The 21,995-nt window shown below is 41.7% G+C and overlaps 2 protein-coding genes across 4 annotated transcripts in view; one reads left to right on the top strand and one right to left on the bottom strand.

Moving 5' to 3' along the window:
* Window positions 1-14,671, bottom strand: part of WDR3 (WD repeat domain 3) — a 42,967-nt gene extending 28,296 nt beyond the window's left edge. The window contains exons 1-5 of one of the 2 annotated variants that reach the window (XM_060201807.1): window positions 14,532-14,671; window positions 13,039-13,240; window positions 12,348-12,557; window positions 9,799-9,917; window positions 7,780-7,858 (exon numbers count right to left, since the gene is read on the bottom strand). In XM_060201807.1, coding sequence (XP_060057790.1) covers window positions 7,780-7,858; window positions 9,799-9,917; window positions 12,348-12,557; window positions 13,039-13,209 — 579 coding nt within the window. In that variant the 5' untranslated portion in view covers window positions 13,210-13,240; window positions 14,532-14,671. The remainder of the gene's footprint in view (window positions 1-7,779; window positions 7,859-9,798; window positions 9,918-12,347; window positions 12,558-13,038; window positions 13,241-14,531) is intronic. The other variant, XM_007534771.3, reaches the window with a different exon arrangement.
* A 137-nt stretch (window positions 14,672-14,808) lies between these two features.
* The window catches only part of GDAP2 (ganglioside induced differentiation associated protein 2), a 71,097-nt gene continuing 63,910 nt past the window's right edge, over window positions 14,809-21,995 (top strand). For both annotated transcript variants that reach the window (XM_007534772.3, XM_060201809.1), the window contains exon 1: window positions 14,809-14,983. The gene's annotated coding sequence lies outside the window, so the exon portion shown is untranslated. The remainder of the gene's footprint in view (window positions 14,984-21,995) is intronic.

Genomic DNA, 21,995 nt, shown 5'->3' on the forward strand with positions numbered 1-21,995 from the left:
CTAAGATCACTAAGACAATCCCTTCAATATGCACTGACAGAAATTGTACCTTCAGAAGTAAATTTTTATTTTTCATCTATTTATGGATTGATTTGATTTAGGACTGTGAGAGACTGAGAAGGGAGAGGGAAATAGAGGAGGACACCTGCAGCACTGCTTCACTGCTTGTGACACTTCTGCCCAACAGGTGGAGAGCAAGGGTTTGAACCAGGTCCTTGAGGTTTGAGCTCTACCATGTGAGCTGTCTCCCAGCCCCTGAAAATGTTATGTGAGTGATAACTAGCATTCTTGATTTAACTTCTTATCCTTAAATTGAGACAATAGTTGTTCAGCATAAATCCTAATTAGAATCCATCCCAGTGATGATTTTATGGCTGAAACTTCTTTGCTTTCTGACTAATAAATACAGGGTACAGGGCAAGGCAGTGGCGAACCTGGTTGAGCACATATGCTATAATGTACAAGGACCCAGGCTCGAGACCCTGTCCCCACCACTAGGGAAAAGCTTTGTGAGTGGTGAAGCAGTGGTTCAGGTGTCTCTCTTCCTCTCTATCACCCCTTTCCCTCTGGATTTCTGGCTGACTCTATCCAATAAACAAAGACAATAAAATAAATAAAAACAGGGTACTTCAATAATGTCCATGGATTACTTTTGAGCTTCAAATATCCAAGAACTAAACAATGAAAATAGCAAGTTTTGTTAAAACTAAATCAAAAGAATTGAGTTTCCTCTCCGTCTTCATTAATTCCAGCTGTTTGTGAAAAACAGGTATGAACAAAGCATGATAGAAGGTACAGAAATGTAAAGATATCTCCTGAGTAGGGGCTATGTTCATGTAACTTTTATTGTGGCTGCAATTTACTGTTTTACATAGTAGGAACTGTACACATATGTACACGCAGGCTATCATAACCCCACACACACAATCATAAACATGAACACTGTGGAGGCTGGGCGGTAGTGCAGCACAACGACCGGCGTAAGGATCCCGGTTTGAGCCCCAGCTCCCCACCTGCAGGGGGTTCACTTTGCAGGTGGTGAGGTAGATCTGCAAGTGTCTATCTTTCTCTTCCTCTCCTCTCTCTATTTCTCTTTGTCCTGTCCAACAACAGCTGTAACAACAATAACAACCAGAGAACTCACAGAGGCCCTGAGAGGCATTGAAGCTTCTCTGCTTAATCCAGACTTCAGGCTGCTTTTCAGAAGGAGGAGTCCCAGCTCAGGCCACATCTGAGCAGAAATTCACAGGACACAGAGCCTCTTGTCCTTATTACAGTGTGGAGTCTCTTCATGAACAAAATAGTCACTTACTGTGAAAAGTATCAGAAACCTTATCCAGGAATTCGACTTCCGGAGACGGAGCTACGAGCAGCAGATCGCTTCCTCTCCTCTCCTCTCCTCTCCTCTCCTCTCCTCTCCTCTCCTCTCCTCTCCTCTCCTCTCCTCTCCTCTCCTCTCCTCTCCTCTCCTCTCCTCTCCTCTCCTCTCCTCTCCTCTCCTCTCCCGGATCAACTAGGAATACCAAAGGAGACCACCCGGACGGAAACAAGACAGGACTAGAATGACCACAGGAACCCAGTAAATCACCCGTGAGTACAAACACGCGTGGCTGGTGACAGAGAGGAGAGAGGGGCCTAAGGAGAGATTAAGTGACTGCTAACAGTTCAACAGTTTATCAGTGGAAACACCACCTCCAGTCTGCTCCACAAGGGGACAGCTGAAGGGAGGAAAGGACTCCCCAGAGACTCACCAAGTGCAACTCTGAGTCTCCATTGCTACTGCCCTCAGAATCTGGAGCAGCAACAGGGAGGGACACCAGGGGACAGAGATCTAAACTGGAAACTCAGGAGAAGACCTATACCTCGGTGGCATAGTGGTGGGGCTGTGAAAGTCTCTTTGCATAACTACTGGATTATCTATGCCAAACCCTGCTTTATCTCTTGGTCAGGAGTCAGTGATTAAGCTAAGAAGCCTATTGATAGTTTAAAAGCCCTCAGGCTCACATAGCCTACAGGGAAGAAAAAAAAAAGAGGCTTTTACACCACTGAGCTCCAACTCAGGGATTGAAAAAACTGTTAACTTCCACCACGGTAAACCCTTTAATTAACTTACTTAGACACAAGTCAATCCAGGCAATAGTGATCAATAATTTGAAAAGTACTGATAAAGGGAACTCATAACATAATATATAAAATGGCTAAAACAACAAGAAAAAATATTGGAGACTCGAACCAGGACAAGAGTCCAGCTAAAAGTCCTCCAGAGGGTGAAGCACAAAACAACGAGTTCAACATCCAAACATTAGCTAAGGAAATAATAACAGGAGTGAGTAAAGAATTTGAAAAAATTGTAATCAGAAATGCAGGAACAAAATGAGAATATGGAAGAAAATTCTAATTATCTCATGGTTATTAGAGAGCTGAAAGCTGAAATTGCTGAGCTAAGAAGGCAACTAGCTGAACAAGCTAAAACAGTATCAGAGCAGGGCAACAAAATAGATGAACTCCAGTAGAGGGCAGAGAGAATAGAATCTATGAGGCTGAAGACAGAATTAGCAAGATTGAGGATGAATTAGAAACAACTAAAAAAGGAGTAAGAGATCTCAAAAAGAGATTAAGAGATGCTGAAAACAACAACAGAGTCCTATGGGATGACTTCAAAAGAAACAATATACGCATTATTGGCTTACCAGAGGAAGAAAGAGAAGGAGAGGAAGAAAGCATTCTCCAGGCCATAATAGCTGAAAATTTCTCGAGTCTAGACAACACCAAAGACATAAAGATTCAAGAAGCCCAGAGGGTCCCAAACAGAATTAACCCAGACCTAAAGACACCAAGACATGTCATACTTAGAATGGAAAGGAATAAGGATAAAGAAAGGATCCTCAAGGCTGCAAGAGAAAAACAAAGAGTCACCTACAAAGGAAAACCCATAAGATTAGCAGCAGACTTCTCCATACAAACACTAAAGGCCAGAAGAGAATGGCAAGATATCTATCGAGTGCTCAATGAGAAAGGCTTTCAGCCAAGAATACTATACCCTGCTAGACTGTCATTCAGACTAGATGGAAGCATCAAAACCTTCTCAGACAAGCAACAGTTGAAGGAATCAACCATCACCAAGCCTGCCCTGAAAGAAGTTCTGAAAGGTCTCCTATAAACAACCAGACAACCACAAATAGGACATATATCAAAACACTCTAAAACTCTACAAGAATGGCATTAAAATATCTTCAATCTTTGATATCAATAAATGTCAATGGCCTGAATTCACCTATTAAAAGACACAGAGTAGGAAGATGGATCAGAAAACACAACCCAACAATATGTTGTCTACAGGAAACTCACCTAACTCAACAAGACAAACACAGACTTAAAGTGAAAGGATGGAAAACTATCATACAAGCCAATGGCCCACAAAAAAGGGCAGGAACAGCTATTCTCATATCTGACATGATAGACTTTAAAATAGATAAGATTAAAAAAGATAGGAATGGACACTACTTAATGCTCAGAGGATCAGTCAATCAAGAAACTTAACAATTATTAATATCTATGCACCCAATGAGAAGCCATCTAAATACATCAAACTTCTACCGAAAGAGCTACAGCAATATATTAACAGTAACACAATCATAGTAGGGGACTTCAATACCCCACTATCTCAACTTGACAGAACATCCAGGAAGAAAATCAGTAAATACATAAGGAAGCTAAATGAAGAGATAGATAAACTAGAACTATTGGACATTTTCAGAGTCATTCATCACAAGAAACTGGAATACACAGGCCACAAAAACAGCATCAACCAATTCAAGAACACTGAAATCATCCCAAGCATCTTCTCAGACCACAGTGGAATTAAACTAACACTTAACAATCAACAAAAGATTAGTAACAGTCCCAAAATGTGGAAGCTCAACAGTACACTTCTTAACAACTTCTGGGTCAAAGAGGAAATCAAGGAAGAAATCAAAATGTTTCGAGAGTTCAATGAAAATGAAGACACAAGCTATCAAAATATTTGGGACACAGCTAAAGCAGTCCTAAGAGGAAAGTTCATAGCTATACAAGAACACATTAGGAAACAAGAAAAGGCACAAATAAATAGCCTGGCTACACATCTTAAAGACCTAGAAGAAGAACAACAAAGGAATCCTAAAGCAACCAAAAGGACAGAAATCACTAAAGTTAGGGCAGAAATAAATAACATTGAGAAGAGGAAAACCATACAAAAGATCAATGAAAGTAAATGTTGATTCTTCGAAAGAGTAAACAAAATCGACAAGCCTTTAGCCAGACTCACAAAATAAAAAAGGGAGAAGACCCAAATAAATCGGATAGTAAATGAAAGAGGAGATATCACAACAGACACTGCAGAAATTCAACATATCATGCGAGGATTCTATGAACAACTATATGCCACCAAGCTAGAGAACCTGGAAGAAATGAATGATTTCCTAGATACCTACCAACTTCCAAAACTAAGTAAAGAGGAAGTGGATAACATGAACAGGCCCATCACAGCTAATGAAATTGAAACAGTTATCAAAAATCTTCCCAAAAATAAAAGTCCTGGACCAGATGGTTTTACAAATGAATTCTACAAAACCTTTAAAGAAGAACTAATACCTCTACTTTTAAAAGTCTTCCAGAAGATTGAAGACACTGGAATATTCCCTGCCAGCTTCTATGAAGCCAACATCACCCTGATACCAAAAGCAGACAGGGACACAACCAAAAAAGAAAACTACAGACCAATATCTCTGATGAACATAGATGTGAAAATATTGAACAAAATTCTAGCCAACCGGATACAGCAGTATATCAAAAAGATTGTCCATCATGAACAAGTGGGGTTTATCCCAGGCATGCAAGGTTGGTTTAATATACGTAAATCAATCAATGTGATCCACCACATCAACAAAAGCAAGACCAGAAACCACATGGTCATATCAATAGATGCAGAGAAAGCCTTTGACAAAATACAACATCCATTTATGATCAAACCACTACAAAAAATGGGAATAGATGGAAAATTCCTGTAGATAGTGGCGTCTATATATAGCAAACCTACAGCCAACATCATACTCAATGGTGAAAAACTGGAAGCATTTCCCCTCAGATCAGGTACTAGACAGGGCTGCCCACTACTATTCACCATTACTATTCAACATAGTGTTGGAAGTTCTTGCCATAGCAATCAGGCAAGAGCAAGGAATTAAAGGCATACAGATTGGAAAGAAGAAGTCAAACTCTCCTTATTTGCAGATGACATGATAGTGTACATGGAAAAACCTAAGGAATCCAGCAAGAAGCTTTTGGAAATCATCAGGCAATACAGTTAAGGTGTCAGGCTATAAAATTAACATTCAAAAGTCAGTGGCATTCCTCTATGCAAACACTAAGTTAGAAGAAATTGAAATCCAGAAATCAGTTCCTTTTTCTATAGCAACAAAAACAATAAAATATCTAGGAGTAAACCTAACCAAAGAAGTGAAAGACTTGTATACTGAAAATTATGAGTCACTACTCAATAAAATTGAAAAAGACACAAAGAAGTGGAAAGATATTCCATGTTCATGGGTTGGAAGAATTAACATCATCAAAATGAATATATTACCCAGAGCCATCTACAAATTTAATGCTATCCCCATCAAGATCCCAAGCACATTTTTTAGGAGAATAGAAACAATGCTACAAATGTTTATCTGGAACCAGAAAAGACCTAGAATTGCCAAAACAATCTTGAGAAAAAAGAACAGAACCGGAGGCATCACACTCCCAGATCTCAAACTGTATTATAGGGCCATTGTCATCAAAACTGCTTGGTACTGGAAAATGAACAGACACACTGACCAGTGGAATAGAATTGAGAGCCCAGAAATGAGGCCCCACACGTATGAACATCTAATCTTTGACAAAGGGGCCCAGACTACTACATGGGGAAAGCAGAGTCTCTTCAACAAATGGTGTTGGAAACAATGGGTTGAAACATGCAAAGAATGAAACTGAATCATTGTATTTCACCAAATACAAAAGTAAATTCCAAGTGGATCAAGGACTTGGATGTTAGACCAGAAACTATCAGATACTTAGAGGAAAATATTGGCAGAACTTTTTTCCACATAAATTTTAAAGACATTTTCAATGAAACGAATCCAATTACAAGGAAGACTAAGGCAAGTATAAACCTATGGGACTACATCAAATTAAAAAGCTTCTTCACAGCAAAAGAAACCACTACCCAAACCAAGAGACCCCTCACAGAATGGGAGAAGATCTTTACATGCCATACATCAGATAAGAGTTTAATAACCAACATATATAAAGAGCTTGCCAGACTCAACAAGACAACAAATAACCCCATCTAAAAATGGGGGGAGGACTTGGACAGAATATTCACCACAGAAGAGATCCAAAAGGCCGAGAAACACATGAAAAAATGCTCCAAGTTTCTGATTGTCAGAAAAATGCAAATCAAGACAACAATGAGATATCACTTCACTCCTGTGAGAATGTAATACATTAGAAAAGGTAACAGCAGCAAATGCTGGAAAGGGTGTGGGGTCAAAGGAACCCTCCTGCACTGCTGGTGGGAATGTCAATTGGTCCAACCTCTGTGGAGAACAGTCTGGAGAACTCTCAGAAGGCTAGAAATGGACCTACCCTATGACCCTGCAATTCCCCTCCTGGGGATATATCCTAAGGAACCCTACACATCCATCCAAAAAGATCTGTGTACACATATGTTCTTGGCAGCACAATTTGTAATAGCCAAAACCTGGAAGCAACCCAGGTGTCCAACAACAGATGAGTGGCTGAGCAAGTTGTGGTATATATACACAATGAAATACTACTCAGCTGTAAAAAATGGTGACTTCACCGTTTCCAGCCGATCTTGGATGGACCTTGAAAAAATCATGTTGAGTGAAATAAGTCAGAAACAGAAGGATGAGTATGGGATGATCTCACTCTCAGGCCGAAGTTGAAAAACAAGATTAGAAAAGAAAACACAAGTCGAACCTGAAATGGAATTGCAGTATTACACCAAAGTAAAAGACTCTGGGGTGGGTGGGTTGGTGGGGAGAATACAGGTCCATGAAAGATGATGAATGACATAGTGTGGGTTGTATTGTTAAGTGGGAATCTGGGGAATGTTATGCATGTACAAACTATTGTATTTACTGTTGAATGTAAAGCATTAATTCCCCAATAAAGAAATAAATTATTTAAAAAAATAATAATAATAACCACAAGGGCAACAAAATGGGAAAAATAGCCTCCAATAGCAGTGGATTCGTAGTGCTGGCACCGAGCCCTAGTGATAACCCTGGAGGCAAAAACAAACAAACAAACAACAACAAAAACAGCAACAGGGACACTGTATAGAAATGATAGGCCTCACATTTATATTTACTTATTGAAGGCTATCTTTTTGGCATTGTCATGGCATTTGTACCTGCTCTAGTGGCCAGCATTTCTTACACCAAACTGACCTTCCATCTTTGTTTTAACATACCTTATTTGTTGAAAGAGGGACAGAGAGATTGAAACAGATACTAGAGCACTGTTCAGCTCTGGCTTATAATGGTGCTGGGGATTGAACCTAGGACCTCAGAGCCTCAGGCATGAAAGTCTTTTTGCATAACCATTATGCTATATCCCTCTCCCAGACCTTTCATTTTATAAAAAAGCACAAGATTACTACTGTGAACAGGAAAAACAAAGAGCCAGGAAAGGACCACATTATCTCTGGGTCCATGATACTATAAGTACCTCAGTTCGGTGGCCAACCATTGTTTTGAAGCAGTGCTGGGTGTCCAGGTCCCACCATTTCACCATGGTGTCTTTCCCACTAAAAAAAATAGAATACAAAACAAAGCAAACCTTCCACTAGGAAGAATCTTGAAATTGAGCAGGTGAAAACCCAACACGCACGCACACAGACACACAGCGCATATAACAACATGTAACATCACTATTCTCTCCCTGCACTTTCTGTGAATCAGTGAAGAATTCTAACTCTCCATGTGGTTATTCTTAGGTGAAAAATTAAATGTTTCACCTGTAAGAACAGCAATAATTTTGACTTCAGAATGAAAAGGATGCAGAATCTGGCCTTCTACACATCATTTTCATTTCTACAATCAGAATTCTTTCACACTATCACCTCAGGCTTCTGTCCTCTTGCCTCCCATGTTCACTTTGTCTCGATGTCCTGAAAAAGTCTCCCCTACTAAGTATCTAATTGATTCCTACCAAATCATTTCTGTATGGAAACCTGAATTTAAGCCTCACTTTAATAGCTTCTCTTTTGCTCTCTTTGTCCATTCCTGTTCTCTTACCATATCCATATACAGAAAACCTTAGTATTTTAAGTTTACACTAGTTGAAGGTTCGCTATAGACTCAAAATCATGTTCTCTAGCAATATTTTCAAATTCTCCATGATTTGGCCCATAACCTCCCTGTCAATGGACTCTATACTTTCTACCTGAAATACCTCTTGCCTGTCTCTATAATAATACAAGTCAACTATAACCCTCCTTCATGACAAAACTAGAAAAACAAATGAAACCTGAGTGTTTCCTGGGAGTCGGGCAGTAGCACAGCAGGTTAAGCGCACATGGCCCAAAGCGCAAGGACCAGCTTAAGGATCCCAGTTCAAGCCCCCAGCTCCCCACCTGCAGGTCAGTGAAGCAGTCTGTAGGTGTCTTTCTCTCCCCCTCTCTGTCTTCCCCTCCACTCTCCATTTCTCTCTGTCCCATCCAACAACAATGACATCAATAACAACAACAGTAACTACAACAATAAAACAAGGGCAACAAAAGGGAATAAAAAAATAAATTTAAAAAACTTAAAGTGTTTCCTATATAACCCCACCTGTGGCTTTACTTCTTTTTCTTTCTATTCTCCAAGTAATATGTGCATATTTTAGCATACCTGTAGAACCATTCTTTGACAGTAACTTAACAAGCTCTACTTAGCACCCTGCATCCTGCTCCACAGGAACAAACTCACAAATGGTACAGCACTTAGAAGTTCATGATTTCTGAGTCATTACTACTATGTTCTTCTTTTTTTAAATATTTATTTTTATTTATTTATTCCCTTTTTTTGCCCTTGTTGTTTTATTGTTGTAGTTATTATTGTTATCATTGTTGTTGGATAGTACAGAGAGAAATGGAGAGGGGAGGGGGAAGACAGAGAGAGGGAGAGAAAGATAGACACCTGCAAGACCTGTTTCACCGATTGTGAAGCCACACCCCTGCAGGTGGGGAGCCAGGGCTTGAACCAGGATCCTTATGCGGGTCCTTGTGCTTAGCGCCACCTGCGCTTAACCCACTGCGCTACAGCCCGACTCCCTTACTATGTTCTTCAAATGATAAAGTTTCCTGGCTGCCATTCCTTAGGAGTGATAATGCCCAAGCCTTACAAAACAGCTACACCAAATGCTTGGCATTCATATTTGACCACTGCTTTAAAGATTACTTTCTCCAGTTTCTAGGGATTAGACAAACTTATTTTACAAAAGGGTTAAAAGGTCAAGGAACAAGGAAAAGTTATCACGGTAAGATAATCACAGATTGGAAAAAAGAGTGAGCTCTGAATAACCCTGATGACACTACTTGAGAAGAGAAAGAAAAGAGGACAACAGAACAAACAGAAGAGGAAGTGAGCACACAGGCTTGAGTACAGTACAGAGAAATGAGTCGAGAATGAAGCATATACCTTAGAGAAACCCTCTCCCAAGAATTCCCCTAGAAATGAATGGGAATTAAACTTCTTTCCTTACCTAGTAACTAGAAGATTCTTTTCCCGTAGAAACAGTGCTTGTGTAATGGCATCTTTGTGCCCCTTTAAACGATACAGGCCACTTTCATTGATCACATCCCACACAATGACATCAGTGTCCTAAAGAGAGATAAAACAGAAAACTTGGGAGTTGGGTGGAAGCCCAGCAGGCTAAGTGCATGTGACGCAAAGTGCAAGAACTGGCATAAGGACCCGGGTTCGAGCCCCCGACTCCCTACCTACAGGGGAGTCGCTTCAAGTGGTGAAGCTGGTCTGCAGGTGTCTATCTTTCCCTCCCTCCCCTCTGTCTTCCCCTCCTCTCTCCATTTCTCTCTGTCCTATCCAACAACAACAACTACAACGATAAAACAACAAGGGCAACAAAAGGGAATAAATATTTTAAAAAATTTTAAAAAGCTGCATGTCTACCCCTCACGTGTGGAATGACAACCCTTCAGCTCTATTACTCGGGTGAGACCTTTCCTTTTATAGTACACTCTAATTTCATCTCAGGTGGTTCACTTTCTAACAATGTCCCATAACCTAGATATACACCAGTTTCTGTGAGAGAGAGCTTATGTTCACACGTATCCATAAACTACTGCAAAATATATACCTGAAAGCAGAAGTATACTAGAGTTTGCAGTGAGTACCTCCCTAACACTTCCTCTCCACTATTCCAAGCTTGGGATCCATGATTGCTCAACAATTTGTTTGGCTTTGTATGTTAACTCTCTTTTCAATCACCAGGTTCCAGATGCCACCAGGATGCTGGCCAGGCTTCCCTGGATTGAAGACCCCACCAATGTGTCCTGGAGCTCAGCTTCCCCAGAGACACACCTTACTAGGGAAAGAGAGAGGCAGACTGGGAGTATGGACCAACCAGTCAACGCCCATGTTCAGCGGGGAAGCAATTACAGAAGCCAGACCTTCTACCTTCTGCAACCCTCAATGACCCTGGGTCCATGCTCCCAGAGGGCTAGAGAATGGGAAAGCTATCATGGGAGGGGGTGGGTTATAGAGACTGTGTGATGGGAATTGTGTGGAGTTGTACCCCTCCTACCTTATGGTTTTGTTCATTAATCCTTTCTTAAATAAAAAATTTAAAAAAAAATAATTAAAAAAAACAACTTTTTTTTTAAACCAGAAAAAGCCCAACTTGACAAACAATGGAATGAAATGGAATTTGTTTTTACATCAAAAGTCATAGTCCTTGCATCTCTTTTGAATTGCAGGTTCATACCTACCCGTGTTTTACTTTTACTTCACTGTAATTTTAAACAGATCAGCTGCATTGCTTAGCTTTGGTTTACAGTGGTATGGGTGTTGAACCGAGGACCTCACAGCCTCATACCCACTTATGCTGTCTCCCCAGGTCATAATTTAACTATTTAAACCAATCTTTTCCTTTATACTTCTTTCAAATAGACACAAAAGTAGATTTGTGGAATCTCCATTTCAATATAACAACCTATCAATTTTTGAATGCTACAATACCAACATGACATGTTTTAAATTAAAGCTTTACAATGCATGTTAGTATTTGAAACTCTGTCTTCCCCACCCCCAAACTTTGGTTTTCTAAGTAATTAGTTTTTCTACACATGCTTTTAGATACTGGTCATGTTCTAAAAAAGAAAGTAGCTAAAAATATTTGGAGTACTAAATTGTTCTAACTACATAAATTAATCAGGAAACACTAGCATCTTTCCTATACTTTGTCTTCTTGTTCAAAAGCATAATGTAGAGCCCTGTTTATCCAACCCTTATATATTCTTCAGTAAAGATCAGTGTTTTTATGTCACAGTGTTATTAAAAATGAGTCATTTGTAAATTATAGTTTTTATTCATTTTTTGCCTCCAGGGCTATTGCTGGGACTTGGCGCCTGCACTCCGAATTTGCTGGTCCTGGAGGCTAGTTTTTCCCTTTTGTTATCCTTGCTGTTTATTGTTGTTACTGCTGTCATTGGTGTTGGTTAGGACAGAGAGAAATCAAGAAAGGAGAGGAGGACAGAGAGGGGGAAAGATAAGATACCTGCAGACCTGCTTTACCACTTGTGAAGTGATCTCCCCTGCAGGAGCTGGGGGAGCTCAGGGCTTGAACCGGGATCCTTATGCTGGTCCTTGTGCTTTGTGCCATGTGCACTTAACCCATTGCACTATCGCCCAGGCCCCAAGTCATAGTTTTTAACTGATGACCCTGAGGTACAGGAGAGTCAGTGTTTTTATCACATTCAGTGGCCAAGAATTACAAAAGCTCTCATTGCCAGCATTTTTTCTTTTTTCCCTAGGTAATATTGCGGGTAGTACTTGCACAGTGTCATATAATTATATCTCCTCGTTTTGTTTCTGGCCTTTACAACAGAGAAAAAGACAGGAAAGAAAAGAAATAATAAAAATTTTCAATTCAACATTTGTTTCTGTCATTTACACAATTTGGTACACCAAGAGCACACTGTTTTACATAACAGTTCTTGAAAACTACATGCTTCTGCATAAGCCTCATGTTCCTTTAACAGAATAAACTCCAATAATAGAACAAGATCTTACCTTGGACCCAGAAGCCAACCTGCCTCCTAGCTGATCATACTTAAGTGAGGTGATAGCTGCCTTGTGTCCATTGAAGGTTACATTTCCTTCCCCACTCAAGAGACTAAAGATGCGGATGGACCCATCCTCATAACCAACAGCTAAGTGCAGCCCATCTGGGGAAGGACACAAGCAAGTGACTTCTTGTTTAAGCCCCTGAAGAATGAGGATCTGTTATCAAAATAGAGTAAAAGAAAACAGTTAGTATGTCATCAAGGAAAAAGTTTGAGAGTAATCAGACAAGGTAAAATCAATATTTCTATGGTCCCATTTAAAAAATACGTGCATGAGGGGGCCGGGTGGTAGCATGGCTGGTTGAGAGCACATGTTACAATGATTTTGATGCCTGGCATTGCATGAGTCAGTGATGCTTTCCCCCCTTCCCTGGAACCTCGCATAAATAAATTTTTGTATTTTCCCTCTTCACTGCTGTTTGTTCCTGTACCTGCAAGGGCAAAAAGTTTGCTGAGTGGTGAAGCAGTTTCAAGTGTCTCTCTCACTTCCTTTCTACTACCCACTTCCTACTTGATTTCTGGTTGTCTCTAGCCAATAAATAAGAAAGATAATAAAATAAAATTCTTTAAAAGATACGTACACAACTCATCTTCTGCTTCCCATAAGTCAATAGTAATTTAATTAATTTCTGGCTTACCTTCTCTCCTTTTCTTAAGTCCCAGATGAAAACATGTTCACAGGCTGGCACTGCCACATAACGTCCTTTTTCACCACGAAGTGTCACAAAGACAATATTACCCTTTTGGCTTCCGATAAGGCCAAATACAGCACTGGCAACATAGCGAAGGTACTGTTTGGTGAGCCCCATGTTGTATTGTCCAATACCATAGGTGAGGCAACTGTATATACAAACCAAGAAAACTCAGTTTTAGGATATCTGGGCTCTGCCAAGCTAGAAAACATGAATCATATGATCAACAACATATAATTTGTTTCTTAATCTTTATTATTCTGAATAAATCAGTAGTATAGCAATTTGGGAGGTGGCACAGTGGATAAAGCATTGGGCTCACAAACATGAGGTCTCGAGTTTGATGCCTGGCATCACATGTGTCAGAGTGATGCTTTGGTTCTCTCCCCCTTCCCCTGAACCTCATATAAATAAATCTTTGTATTTTTCCTCTTCATTGCTATCTGTTCCAGGTCTTTTATATCTGGGTTCCTGTACCAGTTTTCTACCTACCATCTCACATTTGTGCTTCATTTAAAAAGTCAGATTGTGTGCTGGGTGGTAGTGCACCAGGTTCAGCACACACTTTGGCATGAACAAGGTCAAGGCCCTGGTTACAACCTGCATGGGATAAGTTTCAAGAATGGTGAAGCAGTGTGCTGCAGGTCTCTCTCTCTCCAGATCCCTCTTTCTCCCTGGCCTCTCTTCCCTCTCAATTTCTCTCTGTCCTGTCAAACAAAATATGTTGAAAGTGATATTATCCAAGTAGTCTTTTCAAATGCACTGTTCCTACCCCAAAACACCAAAATGGGTTGAACTGCAGTTTCCAGGAATGCACCCTAACGGTCCCTCTTTTTCCTATAACCTCCTCTCAGACTAATCTGGCTTCCTTTCTTGTTCTGCGACCCTGTCTTCTTCCTACTGCTTATCTCTGCTGATAAAAACTTCCCATTTTAATTAATGAGTGCTGTCCTCTGAGCTCCACTGCCTTCCGGGTTAACCCAATTATCGTCGGCCTTTCCACTGCTTCAATACTGTCTACCATCTAACTTGGCGCGGGACTCTAGCGTTTCAAGTACACAGAACGGCTTTTGGAGGGAGATGATGACCGGAGATTCCTCAGTCCATGCCCCCATCATCCCTGCCTCTTGAACCATAGTCCTCCCCCTCTACCACCACTGCCCAAAGAAGGGGGAAAGTTGTTTCGATGATGCACACTGGAATTTGAGATAACAGATCTGCCAGAAATCCCTAGTTAGAGCCTTCAGTCAAGAGAAAACGTGGAAGACTCCGCACAGGGAACAAAGCTCCGGAGCATCTTCAGGGAGCGCGCGAGATCAGAGGCTGCACCCAGCACGCGCCAGCCCCGGGCACCGCACCGAACACCCAGAAGCCTCCGGGCACCGAGGCCGGGAGAACACTGACGCCCGGGTTCCCTTCCAACCTTGGGATTTACTCACAATCACCCCGCTTCAAGCGCTGCTGACACCACGTAGGCTGCCGGCTGGCCTAGTCAAACGCAGGCGATGCTACCGTAGCATAAGGAATTAGACGCCGTGCAAGCAAAGTATTCACCCTAGCTTCCACGAGGCTCCGGGCCGCTTGGACCCGCCCACCAGACTCTCCCCTTCCGGGTCCGCTCGGGCTTTCTCTTCCGCCCGACCTTCCTTTTGCCTTCGAGGAGGAAATGACGCAAGCCCCGGCCTCTGATTGGTGCACGCGGGCCGGGAGCGGAAGCCGGGGTTTCGCAGCGCAGACCTTCGGCAGCTGCTGACTTTTCAGCCTCGGGGGTTTTGCGCTAGCTTCGCTCGCTGCGCTGCTGGCAAGGGGTGTCCCGGGATGCCGCTGGGCTGCTTTCTCCGTGGAGCTTAAACTTCCTCGCCCGCCGCCCGGATGGGACTTCGGGACTGCTGTGAGAAGCGGGACTGAGGCCAGCAGGGAAGACTGGGCGGAGTGGGCCGGGGGCGCGGCTAGCCGCAGTCGCACGGGACTCGGCCGGGGGCAGAGGGCGAGTCTGACTTTTCTCTGAAGGAGCGAGCCTGTTGCTTCTCCCCCCAGCTGTGAGTCGGGGCTCTCAGCCATGAGACGCTGTCAGGGACGACTTGTCAGGGAGAAGAGAGTCATGAGGCAGCCCAGGGGCACTGGAGCGCCCGGGCGTGCAAGTCGGCGAGGGTCTCGGGGAGCCCGGCTGTTCAGAGCCCGGAAGCCTAGTCACTGTCAGCCCGACCCCCCCGGTGTAGACTCCAGAGCAGCTGGAGTCGGGGCTTGGGTGGGCGCTGCGCCCTGGATGCTGAGCTGTCTGGATCCCCGCAGTCCCTGGAGTGACATTGGTCTGGCTTTGTGCTTCCGCTCCCTGACCGCTGGAGGGGGAAGTGCTCCGAGCTGCTGACTCTTAGGCCGGTGATGGAGACACAGGGGCTCGGTCACCCGGCAGGAGTCTGCTCTTTCCGTATTTCAGTCGGCTCAGATTCACGAGCTGTACAAATGAGTTGGAAGATGGGATGTCCACAACTGTGGAAAATTAAAAGGGGGGGGGGGGACCGAGCACGTGGCGATACCTGAGCATTAAGCCTCTGCCCCTGTCTGTTGAGTAGGGAGGATCTCTGCAGCCAGCCTAGAAATTAGACTTAAATGGTCATCATTGTCTGATATCAATAAACGTTTGAGTTATTAAAACATGAAGTTAAGTTGGCCACCCATATAAATATACACAGTTGTAAAGAATGGGTACGATGAGACCATAGACAATGTTGCACTAAGAATAGGTATTTTGAAGCAACGTTACTGTAGGCTGAATGAATGATAGGGAAGTTGTGGCAACTAAGTATTTCAGAAAGTTTGGGGAAGGATGTGTGTATCAATAGCAGTTAGAGATGATGTGCAATATAGGGAAAAGTATGTGCTTAAGTGAAAAATTGCACATCCTAGATTCTGTCTCCCAGACACCCGTGGTATTATCTGATTATGAGAAAGCCATTTGAAGGTATAAATTGTAGACCAGGAAGGTCTGTGCTAGTTTTTAGTCTATAGACAAGTAGATTCTATTCTTAGAGGTTCAGTGAAAGTGTTGTCTCATGCAGATTCAGTTCACCATTATCAGTCTATGATGTGTCTGATTTAGGGACTTAGGGTTCCAATCTGGGTTTGTGAGCATGGCAGTGCAGACATGCTATCTGGTGACTGTTTCTCCAGTCTGAATTTGAGCACAAGTTTATTCTCTTATTTGAATGATTCGTGAGTTTACCTTCAGAAATGGCAAGATGTATAGCTTTCCTTTAGAACATTTGCTTTGGATGTTTGTTTTGAATGATGATTTTAAGTGACCTGGTCTGTTGGCATGACTTAGAAATATTTTTGTTGGGCTGGCAAGATAGTTCCCTTGGATACAGCAATTGCTTTGTCATAGGCATGACCTAGGTCAGAGGCCCCCACTACACTGAAGTGTCTCTGTACCCCCCTCTTTAAAATACATTTTATTTTATATAAAAGAGAGAGAGAAGAGACCAGAGCACTGCTCAGCTCTAACTGGTGGATTGAACCTGGGGCCTTAGAACCTCAGGCATGAAAGTCTTGTTGCATAGCCATTATGCTATCACCCCCACCCTGTCTCTCTATCTCTGTCTTTCTATCTGAAAAGTTAGCCTGGAGCAGTGGAACCCTAGTGATGATCCCCCTTATCATGTGTGTACTTTTATAAAGTTTTTTAAATCTAAATCTGAGAATCTGCTTATTTATGAACATATATACATATATTGTATGTGTAGTATGGATAGGGTCTTTGTTTTATTATTAGAGATGAAACAAAAGAATTCACTCTGTTAAATATCTGTTACTTTCTATTTACTGGCACTAAGTTTAGTCCTGCAGTAAGAGCTCTATTATTTATTACTCATTTAACAACCAGTTTCTTGTGCCTCAAAGTGACTTTTTTAAGACTTGGGAAGTAGGTTCAACCAATTCTACTGGAAAGATGTGCTTGAATTTATAGGTCTCCCAGTGTGTGCTGGCAATGAAATAAAAGAGCTTCAGGGAAGGAATAATCAACAGTAAATGCAGTTATGATTTGACTGGCTCTTAACATTTGGGTATTTGTTGACTGGCAAAGAACAGTTTTAGCAGTGTTACAGAGATAGATGCATGATTGCAGTAGGCTTAATAAATAGAAGAAAGGAAGGCCGAAAAACAAGAGTTCTCATAAAGCATTGAGTGTGCTTAACTTTTCTGGAAAGAAGAGTTTAGTATTTTGAAGAAATGGGAGTGTATTTTCAGACTAGGACTAAGGTTAAGAGCAACTAAGTTTTAAAGATATAGTTGATCTTATTTGATTGACTTATAGGAGAGTGAATAAGGTGTAATAAAATATTCATATAAATGCCATGTGAAAAATGTAAAATAATTGAACACACCGTAAAATCACATGGGGATGAATGAAGATAGATAATTTAGAGCTGGAGGCAAGTTGAAATAATTTCAGCTAGGAGCTGGAGGCAAGTTGAAATAATTTCAGCTAGGGAGTCGGGTGGTAGCGCAGCGGGTTAAGCACAGGTGGTGCAAAGCACAAAGGCCTGTATAAGGATCCCGGTTCGAGCCACCTGCAGGGGAGTCCCTTCACAAGCAGTGAATCAGGTTTGCAAGGCTTCTGTCTTTCTCTCCCCCTCTGTCTTCCCCATCTCTCTACATTTCTCTCTGTCCTACCCAACAACAGTGACATCAGTAACAACAGCAATAATAACTACAACAATAAAACAACAAAGGCAACAAAAGGCAATAAATAAATATTAAAAAAACATGGTTAAAATAATTTCAACTGTGACTTCTCTTCATAGCAACAAGAGAAAGGAGGCAATGTGATGGGACAGAGAGGGAGGGAATGGGATAAATTTTAGTGTCAGATAATATTGAATTTGGATCTCAGACTACACTTAGTAGTTCCGTTGCTTTGAACTGATAATTGAGCCTCTGGGCTTTAATGCTTTCATATAGAAGGTATATCTACCTTACAGAATTACTGTTGGGATTAAAAGGCATGTTTGCAAAATATCTAGTAACCTGTAGTTCACTGCACCTGCTGTAGCCCATCTTCAATTCTCTTGATTCCTTCAGTGTCTTAAAATATTGAGTATCTCCCACCTTAAGGTTCTCAGGTTTATCCTTAACTCTTGTGAGTAGAATTCTACTTTTTGTCTGAACTGAGGCTTTCTGAAAGAGACAGTGTCTGTTTCTCTAAGTTAAATTAACTGAGATTAACTGAAGCTTTCTGAAAGAGACAGTGTCTGTTTCTCTAAGTTAAATTAGCTCCACTTGGTGTTCTGTATACCACACTGATCACACATTTTTAATTGTGTGTTTTTTGTTGTACTAACAATGCCAATTGTAGCTGGAGGATCTCCACCCAGGGTGATTCAGTCACGTGGTAGGCACTGATGCTGGTTGTATTTCTCAGTGTCTTGAAGGGGGGGATCCTTTCCATGGGCTGCTTCAGTATCTTCAAGTCATGGGAACTAACTTTCCTAAAGCATGCAGTTCAAGGGAGAACACAACAGAAGCCACAATATCTTTGTATGACTCATCTTTAGAATGTCCTGCTAGTTACACATAGGTGAGCCCAATTCATTGTGGGAGTGAGCTACACGTGGGTATTGACTCCAGCAGGCAGGTATCATTGAAGGACATCTTGGAAGCTATTGAAAGAAGGCCCCACTGACATAGGAAATGGTGTATTTGAGTGAGCAGCAAACAGGACAGTTACATGGTTCACCCCCACCCCCTTTCCCTGCAGCCCTCAGTTGCATAGGAGCAGAATCAGGGGAAATGAATGTTGGGAATTAAGAAGTCATTATGAGGGAAAACATTCAGACAAATTAGGTTTCTTAGTTCAGAAGTTTGTGTGTGGTTTGTTTGGTGCTTGTTCCACTGTGTGACAGTGAGTATTTTGGTCTTTGCCACACATAAAGACAGTTTTATCTTATCAGTGGTACAGGTGGCTTTCACAGTGATTCTGAGAAAATTATGTCAGGTGACTTTTGCTATGTCTCACTTTGTGCCCGGGCTTCTGATATGCAATTTTAATACTATTGTTATATCATTCAATCACAGTAATCCCAGGAATTTATTACTCCTATTTTAGAAGTAAGAAAATTCTGATTTCTGAAAAGTATCATTTCAGTGCACATGACAGTTCAACCATGGAAAATAAATGTAGTCTTTATTTGTCCTCTTTAGTTTGTGCAGTTCACATCTGAGTACTTGTGAACAGATTTCGAAGGCCAGTTGAAAGAATTGAACACCTGACTTCTAGATAAAACTTAGTCTCTATTTCATATATTATCAAATAAGAATAGTCCTTTCATACAACTTTATCTAGAATACTACGGTGGTATTGAATCTAGCTTATTTTGCCAGGTCTGTTTCATTCTAGATAATTCCATGTCTTTTGACATGAAACACCAAGGAATTAGGTGAATGATCTCCTTGACTCTAATAACAAACATTACATGCATACAGAAAGTCTTCTCAGGCGCAAAGTTCACGTTAGCTTTCATTTTTTTCATCATCTTTCTGTTCTCATGCATGTTCAATCACTAGTAATGCCTTGCATAACAAACTTGTCAGTCAGTTCTTAATTGTTACTCAGCCTTTCAGTAGTAGTAGTAGTGTTTGACTTTATGTAATCTTTCTTTTTTTAAATTTATTTAAGAAAGGAGACATTAACAAAACCATAGAATGAGGGTACAATTCCACATAATTCCCATAACCCGGTCTCCACATCCTACCCCCTCCCCTGATAGCCTTCCCATTCTCTATCTCTCTGGGAGTATGGATCCAGGGTCCTTGTGGATTGCAGAGGGTGGAAGGTCTGGCTTCTGTAATTGCTTCCCCGCTGAACATGGGCATTGACTGGTCGATCCATACTCCCAGTCTGTCTCTCTCTTTCCCTAGTAGGGTGGGGCTGTGAGGAAGTGGCACTCCAGTACACATTAATGGGGTCATCTGTCCAGGAAAGTCTGGTCAACATCCGGAACCTGGTGGCTGAAAAGAGAGTTAACATACAAAGCCAAATAAATTGTTGAACAATCATGGACCTAAAAACTGTAATAGTGCAGATGAGGTGTTGGGGGTATTCCCTGCATGCTCTTGTGTACTTCTGCTTTCAGGTATATATTTTTCCCCTAGTTTATGGGCACGGGTGAACCTATGCTCTATCTCAGGGGACCTGGACTATATCTAGGTTTGGGGACTTTATTGGGGAGTGGAACAGCTGGAATGGAATTAGAGAATACTGTGAAAGGAAAGGTCTCACCTGAGTGATGAAGCTGAAGGGTTGTCATTCCACACCTGAAGTGGTAACAGTCTGAAGTGCAGCGTGCTGGGGTGGCACTCGTTGTGCTGATTAGGTTGCGAACCGCGGATACAATATTATTTTATTTGAATTGAGAGCAGCTTGCAGAAAAGTGGGCCTCACCCTAAGGTTCCAGGACTGGGGGAAATATAGGCTCTGTAGTGGAAATGTGAGGTTCCTGTTGTCTTAGGGTTCAAGAAGACAATGGATAGTTATTGTTATCATCACATTATTTGGTTATAGGGTTAACTTTGGAAAGTCCCTTTGGTAGGGTTTGGGGTATAGTACCCAGCATCTTGTATATAGCTGTGCTGCCAGTTGCTTCTGTTCTCCCTGGTCTAGGCTTTTGGGAGAAAACATATCAAAGACAGCCTATGTATTAAAAAGACTCAGTCTGTGTTTTATGAAGTTCTAGACATATCATCAGTTTTTTGCCTCTCATATTAATTAAATAGTGGTTTATATAATGTTTACACTTTAATAGGATTGTACATAAACACCACTCCCACCACCAAAAGACTATGTCCCATTCCCACCACCCACCCCCGCCCCACCCACCGTAATCTTTCTCAGTCAATCATATTGATATTCATCCACCTTCCCACCCACCCCCTCTATCCTGCAACACCAGGGAATGGAGTCGGGACTTTGAGCCTATGTGATAATGCTGATTGACCTTTACTGCCCAAGTTTCTTATTTTTTTAGGGAGATGAGAAGAAAACACCCATACAGAAGAATGATGGTGGAACTCAACCCCAGTGCTCCACTGCATGAGCTCTCTTCCACCCTCCTTAAGCATGCATTCTTGAAATGTAGTCTTCACTTGACTTTTAGGGCAACATATATTCCTGTTAATTCCTTTCCTGTTAGTCTTTCTCTACCTTGTATCTTCATTCTAGTCTCTAAATTTTGCTTAGACCTCAGCCCTTCTTTCTCCCCACCCCCACCAGTTAATTTCTAGATAACCTCCAGTTCCCTTAGCTTTATGCAAGTAGTTAAGACACCACATTTTAATTTGTAAGTCAACTACTTGTCTGGATTCATGTAGCCAACAGCATGTTTAACATAAATACTTGGCCATACAATGGGTGTCTCAAACTTAGCACATGCAAAAACATTTAAGGAAAATAGACTAATTATCTCTTCACCCCACAACCTACACTAGTCTCCCTATCTCTATAAATAACACTATCACCTGCTCAGTTGTTCATGTAAGAAATCTAGATATTGTATTTTTATTTATTTATTTTATAAAAAGGAAACACTGACTAAACCATAGGATAAGAGGGGTACAACTCTACACATTTCCCACTACCAGAACTCTGTATCCCATTCTCTCCCTTGATAGCTTTCCTATTCTTTAACCCTCTGGGAGTATGGATATGGACCCAAGGTCATTGTGGGATGCAGAAGGTGGAAGGCCTGGCTTCTGTAATTGCTTCCCCTCTGAACATGGGCATTGAGAGGTCCATCCATACTCCCACCTGCCTCTCTCTTTCCATAGTGGGGCGGGGCTCTGGAGAAGTGGAACTCCAGGACACATTGGTGGGGTTGTCTGTTCAGGGAAGTCTGGTTGGCATCATG

The sequence above is a fragment of the Erinaceus europaeus genome, chromosome 11 (assembly GCF_950295315.1).
Source record: "Erinaceus europaeus chromosome 11, mEriEur2.1, whole genome shotgun sequence".
Lineage (NCBI taxonomy): Eukaryota > Metazoa > Chordata > Mammalia > Eulipotyphla > Erinaceidae > Erinaceus > Erinaceus europaeus.